Below are 8,861 nucleotides of genomic sequence, written 5' to 3'. Positions count from 1 at the left end.
CTGTTTGGTGGACGTGTTCCTGGAACTCACATGATGTACAGTACACAGTTTCACATGAATCATTTACCGCTATGCTCGCAAAAGGCTTTAAAAAAAAGAACATACATATGGCGTGTCACTTCTTTCCCCATAGTACCATCCTCCTTTATTTCAGAGCATGATTTCTCCAGAAGTGAAGCGGTCTTGGAGGTAGTGAATTTAAACAGTTTGGCATTGGATTAGGCCCTGATTTAAAGTTTTATTTTTAATATTAAAAAGAGGAGTGTTACTTTTATATCCAGGAGAAGCAATGAGTTAACAAACAAAAAATTGATTAGAGACGGGCTGCTATCTCTGAGATGATAGTATGATGTTAGGACTCGGCTTTCAAAAGCCTAAAACCCAGTCAGTGGGTCATTAGCTCAGCAGGCAGTCAAACGAAAAAAGAGCGATTTGGGGATGGGCAATGTCTGTGGTCTTCATTTCTCCAAGGTTTCAAAAATTAGCTTAGCACTTTCCCAGATGGAGAGAATACTTACTCTTAATGGCTACGGTCATGGTTATGTTGAGAAAATTAAATTTCAGTGATGCTTTGGAGTCTTACAGGCAGTGTTTCTTCCCCAATTTTACTAGCACACGACGTGAAGAGAAAAGTTTGGAGAAGAAATGAGGTATTCTAGTATTGCTCAGTTCATGTCTGGGATGAAGTTTTCATTTTAATAATGCCATTAAGCCCCAAGGCTGGAATTCAAGGTCATGGATTATAGCATGCATGCACTTGTAGTTTTCATCTACATAGGGACATTTTCCTTTTTTGGCAGTGCCACACTCCTATGCCCTGAGGGGTTGTTCCTTGTCTTATACGGTAAGAATGGAAACCTCTATGAGAATGCTAATCCAAACTTGGCCAATCAGAGCACCCCAACCCTCCCAGGCACAGTGATCGGTCCAAGGAGGACCAATCAGAATCCTTCCCTGGCTTTTGCTATGTCTTCACTACATGGTCTCACTGTGTGAGCAAGAAGCCATAACTTTAGCTGGTTTTTCTAAGATGAAGCAATATAGGTTCAAGGCTGCCAGATGGCAACTACCCCACCAAACGGAGGGAGCCAAGTGGAAGTATGAAAAAATATATGAGGGATAAACACAATGTGAAACAGAGTGGAGGGATGGAGAAAGATAGAGCTCTGACAGCATCGCATACTGGTGGAGTCAGGCATGCCTATAAAGTCAGGGCTTAATATTTCTTGCTGTTGTTGAGCCAATCTGAGCTGGGTTTCTGCCCCTGCAACTGAAAGGATCTATGCTAATCTCACATTATATGGAAAGTCTTTCCCCCAGGTACCTAGTCTGAGTTTGGGATATAAGACTGACCTCCCAAGGAAAATCATGCTCTACATTTTAGCATTGATACTTTAACTTTCTCAACTTTTGAGTTCTCTTGGAGGTTAGAAAGTAACTTTTAGCATCATTTTGGGTTGATAGGGCAGTTAAAAGAGTACAGACGTTGGAATCCTTTAGACCTGGGTTGGAATCCTGGATTTTTCAGCTAACTGCTTGGGTGGGTCGCTTCCTCTTTCTGAGCCCCAGGCTCCTCATATGTAAAATGAGGATGGGTTAGTAACAGTTCGCAGAGTATGGCAACCCGGCCCACCTAGATAATTAAATCAGAACCCCTGGAAGTGAAGTTTAGGCATGGATTTTTGGCAAAAGCATCCCACCTGATTCTACTGTGCAGCTGGGTATAAGAACCTCTAGAGTTGATGAGATCTAAGGCAGGAGCTCTCAAAGTCTAGGCTGCATGCCAATCACCCTGACTCAACACTAGCCACCGAAATTCCAAAGCTCTGTGGAGGGTGGGTTTTGGTACCTATAAGACTTTGTGGGGTTTTTTTTGGCTTTATTTATTTTTAAAAAACATATTCTTTTTGATGTGGACCATTTTTAAAGTCTTTATTGAATTTGTTACAATATCGCTTCTGTTTTGTGATTTGGGTTTTTGGCCCCAAGGCATGTGGGATCTTAGCTCCCCGAGCAGGGATTGAACCTGCACCCCCTGCACTGGAAGGCAAAGTCTTAACCACTGGACCACCAGGGAAGTCCCCATTTTGCTTTACTTTAAATCCTCTAAACCAGGAAGGAACAGAACTTTCTAGATGGTAATATATTGAGGTCAATGAAGGAGAAAAGGAAGGGTGAATATTTAGTGCACAACTTCTATGTTCAGAGCAGTTTATGTGCATTTTCTTACCCTTTTCTCACAACTGCCCTTCAAGGTAATTCTATTTTTCTCTATTTTACTAACAAGGAAGGGGGGGCTTCATTTGGTTAAATGCGTTGGCCCACAACCAAGTGTTGGCGCTGAGATTCACACTTGGGGTAGAGTGGCTCTAATGCTGTGTTGCCTGGCATTGGGGGGGGGGGGGGTGTGCATTTGCGGATCTGCAAACCCAAAGCAGAGTGTTCCGGGCTGTTTTCTGGGTGGCGTGCATGCAGACTCCAAAGCACTGTGATGGTTTCCAAGAACAGTTTCAATGGGTGAGCATTCTCCCTGGTTTTCCAAATTCAACCTAGCTTGGAACTCCCTCCTGCCGTTAAAAAATCCAATGTCTCACTTTTTAACATGGGGTTTGATTTTTGTTGCCAAGTGGGAGGTGAGTGACTTTTCCAGAACCAAACCTCTCAGTGCTACACACCCCATTTAATTCTCACCAAAACCCTTTCATTTCACCCACATGAAAATTGAGCCCCAGAGGGGCTGATTAAGTTGCCTGAGTTTGCACAGTTGGGAAGAAGATAAATGATAACAGAGGCAGAGCTGAAATGTCGATGGAGAGAAATTTTTAAAAAGAGGCAAAAGACCTCTACCCCACTGAATTTTGCTGTCCGTGTTTCCATTCTGGCTACTGCATGTCTAAGTCTCTCAGAGCAAATGGAAATCACGATTATTTGTTTATATCAGCTTTCATGAGTCATTCTTTTTTTGTTTCTAAGTGATGGAAAAAATGGTAAAAAGAAAGGAGGATTTTTTCTTCTACCAGGTAGGACACAAACAGTTTTGAATTTCAATCTCAGAAGATTGCAACTGACATTGAAAGTTTTGTGGTTTTTAATTTTTCCTTACCTCCTTTTCTCACAGAGCAAAAGCTTGTACTCTGTCTCTTGATGTCTCTCGGTCTTAGGGGGAGAGGGGAAGAACAGGGCTTGGGAAAAAATAGTCCAAAGAACAATACATCATTTAGCCATGCAGTTTAGGAAAATAAAAAAGGGAAAAGCGGCAGCAAGCCAGTTACGCTGACAGCCCTGTCCCGCTGAGCGGCAGTTTCCTCTGGTGCTGAAATCCTACTTACAGTAATGTATTTCCCTGCTGCTCGCCAGCCTAGGAGTGTTTGGGGGAGATAAAAGTCAAGCTGTATGCAGTGCCTCTGACCTGTTTTTCAGTTCCAGACAACTTCCTGGTGTGGCTGCAGAAAGTTTGCCTTTCCGGATGTGAGCATGAGGGTTTCGTGCGCTGACCTGAAACTGCTATCTGTTTTGTTTTGTTTTTTTTTAATTCTCCTTTAAGGGTTACTGGAGTCTGCGTGCTGCAGAGCTGCCAATTTGCCTGCTTTCCAACCGTCACCTGCCCGCAGCACCACCATGACCCTACTTCTTGGGTCTCTGCTCTTCTGTTTTCTACCCGCGGTCCTGTTGTTTCTCCTTTCTTAGAGGCTGGGGAATTCTCTTGCTCTCCCTGGCTTTTTGCCTCATGCAGGCAACGCACCATCTGCCTGCCTCAGTCAGAGAGCTGGGATGTCAAAGTCACAGGCCCGGGCTGGGGACCCTGAGGATAATCATGGGAGGGTGGTCTGCACTCTCATAGGCGGACTCTGGGACCATCCTGATTTCCACCTTTTGAACAAGTGTAGGAAGTCATGGCCAAGTTACTTACCTGGGATGCGGCAAGGATTAAGTGCCAAGTGTCTGTAAAGTATTGGTCAGCGTGGAGCAGAAAGAACTTTGGAGCCAGACAGCCGATGCCCACGGCTTGGCTGCACCATGTAGAGCCGTATCCCTTGGGCATCACCAGGTTTGCTTAAGCTTCTGCTCCCTGGTGGGTAGAGCGGGTAATAATAGTACCTACCTTGCCAGTTCTTGAGGATTAAATGAGATAATAATAACTATGATGTTGATAAGTTCCATTTGCTGATTGCTTCCTCTGTCAGTATCTATGTGCTTTACAAGAACTAGCATATATATTTATGGTCCACTAATGGGTATATTGTAGCCATGCTAATGCATAAAAATAAACATATTACATATTATAAAGCTTTTGGTATCCATGTGTGTATACAAAGAGATTTATTTTGGATGTATAAACTGTATAGATTATACATACATCTGTATGTATAACTGTGTTACATATCATATAGATATGGAATATATGTTATTTGAATCTATGAAATATATATGGACACAGATAAATTATACAGATAGATATAGACATGATTTATTAGTAAAAAGAAAAAATGCTATATGCCAGCCTAACCGCTTCACACTTTTGAATGCATGTCATTCTCATAAGAACCCTACGAGGTGGGTATTATTCGTTATCTGCATTTTATAGGGAATGTAACTGAAGCACAGAGAGGCTAAGAGACTTTCTGAATGCCTCTCATATACATGTTCATGTATAGACAGTTATGTGTTTATAGTATATAGATTAAATATGTCTGTTCTGTAGACAGGCTGAGATGGTATTCAGACAGTGTTAGCTCGTCTTGTTATTTGTTTTATTCTCAATACAAGCTATAACATTTGTTACCTTTAGGGGATGACACCATTAGTTTTAAAAGAACCCTGGGTGGTGGTGGTGTTTTGTTTTAAACCAAAGACTGATATTGCCATGCCAGGAAAGAGCTAAGCTTAGTTCTGTTTCTTTCTTAAACATCTGCGGTTGGTTCCACCGACTTCTTTGGAAAGATACATGAGGAAGGGGAGCCCTCTGAGCCAGGCAGCCAGAGCACCTGCAGGAAGCACCTGGGTCTACCTGTGGCAACAAGGACAGCCCACTGCTTACCTGGGCGGCCCCAACCCATGCCTGGTAGGCGCAAGGGCAGCCCTGTGTGGGCGTGATGACTCCACTCCCCCAGGAAACACACAGAAGCCAAAGGACTCAGAACACAACTCATGTGGACCTTTTCAGACTAAGCTTTTATTTTTTGATATTACAAACCAGTTTTCTTTATTCACAAACCACTGTAAGTGATATAAACACTAATTTCTAAAGACAGATATACACATTTTCTGGGTTTGCAGATTGCGTGAGGTGTGTGTTAAGTCACTATATGCCACACATGATTGATAGTAATCTTTTTTTTCCATAATTCATAATAGCAATAGTTATTTAGATAAATGAAAACATTCCAAATAAATACCGTTTAAAAAAATCCAAAATGTCTGTTTACATCTCTGACATACAGTTTAAAATGACTTATTTATTGGCCTCTTGGAGGAGTGCCTGACAAAAGATTCTGTAACATCAGTTGGCACCCAGGCGGCTCTAAATGATTTTATTAAAACTACATACAATCATGGGGGAAAGTACAGCTCATCGATGTAAATCAAAACTGCAAATTAATTTTACTTGAACCAACACAGTAAGAATTCTATGTTTGTGATTCCAAATACAATGCAAATTCTGGATTTTGAAATCTGAGGCAAATGGGAGACATCACTTGATTCTCCCGAGCCCTCTGTGCCTTCTACCTTGTTCCCCTTTGGGGTCGGATGCGGTAGCATTTTAGTACATCGTTTCCCTTAAAAACATCAACCAGGCACCCATTGTCGTGACACCATCTTCCAGGTAGGGGGACGAGAATGTCTCAGGGATGCTCTAAAACACCCTCACGCACCCCCGCCCCCACCAAATCACTCTGGTGAAAAGAACATTTTTTTCTACTTTTGGCCGCTAAGCAGTTTTTTCCCCCGTTTGTTTCTCTCTTTTTTTGCAATATCACGGTGATCTGTCTTAGATAGCGAAGCTACAGAAACTCGGTTTTCAAATCTCGTGAAACTTTATTTAATATCCAACCGATCTTACTGCATGCACATAGGATGACAAGAGAAAAGCTGGATCACAAACACTTTTTTTTTAAGTTTTGTTTGTTTGGTTTTGTCTTAAAGCAGAGTTGTTACAGCAGTTTGGCAGGTTCACAGCGGTGAATTGATAGCTTTACTAAAGTGCATGCCATATGGCCTGCACCGCACACATGGAAATTTTACCTATGGCAGCAAAACTACTGGGGACGACTTGCTGCAGGATTTTTTTTTTTTAATTTAAATACAAAAACAAACAGGAAGGTCTGTGACAGACACCCCAACTTAGATTAACTTTGTAAACAGGACAACATGGAAAGACTTCAAACAGAAGTATACAGACAAACTGCAATTTTTCGGCTGTGTCATTCTGGCCCTGCTTCAGAGGTGGGGGGACTTTGTTCTTTGGGGGATGTTGAGGGTGGACCTACTTTTTTGCTTCCTTCTGACAAGTGTCCTGGGCCTTGGAGACAAAAAAAAAAAAAAAAAAAAAACTAAAGATACTGATTTGAGAGAATCCTTGGGGAAAAAAAAAAAAAAAAAAAAAAAAAAACTAAAGATACTGATTTGAGAGAATCCTTGGGGACCAGGAAAAATGGGAGGGCGAGCTCTCACGGACTGAAAAATTGCAGGTTGCTTACACGACACGGTCATGTTTCAAAAAGTACCAAGCGGATGAAAATACCATGATTATCTCTACCCAATGACTGCAATACTTGTAAAATGCTTCTATAAATCCGAATATGATTGATTATCATGTAATTCCATAAAAATTATACGTCTGTCTGTAACAGTTGTTCTACGAGGCTAAAACTAAAGCCTCATAAGACTGTTTCTAGAACTTAACAATGCCACTGCACAGATGTAAATTTTATACATTTGTTTTCACTGGTACAAAGAATTTAAGTTTTTATTACTTTCTTTTTTTTGGAAAAAAAGAAAAAAATAGAAACAGTGCTTTTTAATCACCTTTTTATTAATGTTATTTTTTTTTTCCCTCCCATAATATAAAAGTCAGCAATGATATCAATAATTTATTATACTGGAAGAAATATAAAAAGAATGCTTGTGGATGGCCTAACTACCAGTCTTTTGCCTAAATAACTAGCGGCTGGTTAAGAAGCTGAATACTGCCGGGTGGAATGGTTTAAAGGGTGGGTTTGCACAGCTGCATTCAGCTCGGATGCACAAGTGTTATCAGAAGCATCCCCTTAACAACATAACCTTTGGCTTGAACTGACAACGAGTGACTTAGAACCGTTGATATATGGTTGTTGGTGCAGTGTGGGTCGTTTAGATTCATCAGTAACTATTTTGTTTTTTTTCTTTCAGCCAAACCCCAGTCCCAACCCCCTAGGTGCCGCCCACCCTTCCCCTTTCATAAAATAAAATAACGCAGATGCAGAAGAACATGACTCCTGTAGTCACTTACACGCTTCCCAAACAGCTGATAACCCCAGTAGCTTAATATTCAGCATATATAATTCATTTACATGAGATAGCACTCTGGATATGGCCCTACACCAGTTTTTAGTCATAGCTAGCATCTCTCTAGATCAACCACAAAAACTCCTACAGCCAGCAACCAAACTACGGAACCTTCAGGAAATGAAAGACCCACAATATTAAAATACACAGAACAAAATATCTGAGGTATAAGATAAAAAATGTACTTTTTTTCCTCTTTTTATTTTATTTTTTTTTTAGATGCTAAAATGATGCACTACTGCATGTATTGCAATACCCAGGCCTCGGAAAGCTTCCTTTCTCCCCACATTGGAAGGTTTTTATGGTTTTGTCATTTAGTATGGAGCAAAACGGTTGTATCCCCCTCGGTATATACTAGCCTGCAATGAAGAAAGAACGAGACCCACATCATCAGCATGGCTCCTAGTCTTGGCATCAGTCAAGGGTGCAAAAGCATTCTGAAACAAAGCAATTTAAGGGGTGTGTTTTTTACATTTTCCTTTTGTAACACATGGATCATCAAAAAAGACTAGTGTGAAAAATAGACACTCAGAAACAACCAAGATGGAGGCGCCCCCTACCCATCCCGGGTCACTCTTAGAGAACTGAGGATAGGGCCAATCCTGACCTCCCCCAATAGCTCCTTATGCCGAAAAATCCCTGTAAAACCAAATTCCGTCGGCCAGCCCTGTGAGCTAAAGGGACTCGGGTACAAATGGACCACTGAAGGACTGGGGCTGTCTCATTTTGTTGGCTTGCTTGATTCATTAATAATACTATGTTCCGTCGGGAAAAGCTCTATCTATCTACACTCGAGAAGTCGAATGCAGATGACTTACTGAATGTAGTCATTCAACGCTCCTTTCCAACACACTCCCCAAGTGGACTGGGTGTTGAAGCGGAGCTGATTGAATGCAAAATCAGGATGAAAATGTAAATCAGCTTCTTACTTGACTTGGCTGAACAATCTGTACGGAAGTTGCTCTTGAGAGAGGAGTTGTGCAGATGAATTACTTGATGTCACTAAACTTGTGCAAAATAATAGGTTTCCAAATCATGGCGGAATTTCTACGACCAAGCTCCAGGCAACTGTCTGGCCATGGCTTTAGATGGCCTGGAGGTGGCACTTAACTATTTCCTTTTGCGAAAAGTTTTGGCGACTCGAATGAACGCCTATATGGGGATTTACTTTTAGGAGACGGACTGATATTCTCGATCCCAAGCAGAAAACTGCATCATGCCAAAAGCTTTGTAATGATTGCATACGCTCTCACGTGATGGGCACGTTACTGTACGTGTTTTAGTGCATAGAAGTTTGAACAAGTACAGGCAAATCC

At 41.5% G+C, this 8,861-nt stretch overlaps 1 protein-coding gene across 2 annotated transcripts in view; it reads right to left on the bottom strand.

Moving 5' to 3' along the window:
- Window positions 1-7,762: 7,762 nt before the first annotated feature.
- Window positions 7,763-8,861, bottom strand: part of RBFOX1 (RNA binding fox-1 homolog 1) — a 196,227-nt gene continuing 195,128 nt past the window's right edge. Inside the window, exon 13 of one of the 2 annotated variants that reach the window (XM_007469924.1) lies at window positions 7,763-7,982. In XM_007469924.1, coding sequence (XP_007469986.1) covers window positions 7,860-7,982 — 123 coding nt within the window. In that variant the 3' untranslated portion in view covers window positions 7,763-7,859. The remainder of the gene's footprint in view (window positions 7,983-8,861) is intronic. The other variant, XM_007469925.1, reaches the window with a different exon arrangement.

Source organism: Lipotes vexillifer, unplaced genomic scaffold (assembly GCF_000442215.2).
Source record: "Lipotes vexillifer unplaced genomic scaffold, Lipotes_vexillifer_v1.1 scaffold1120, whole genome shotgun sequence".
Taxonomy (NCBI): Eukaryota; Metazoa; Chordata; class Mammalia; order Artiodactyla; family Lipotidae; genus Lipotes; species Lipotes vexillifer.
Note: the sequence above shows the minus strand (reverse complement) of the source record. Positions and strands in the feature narration are given on the sequence as shown.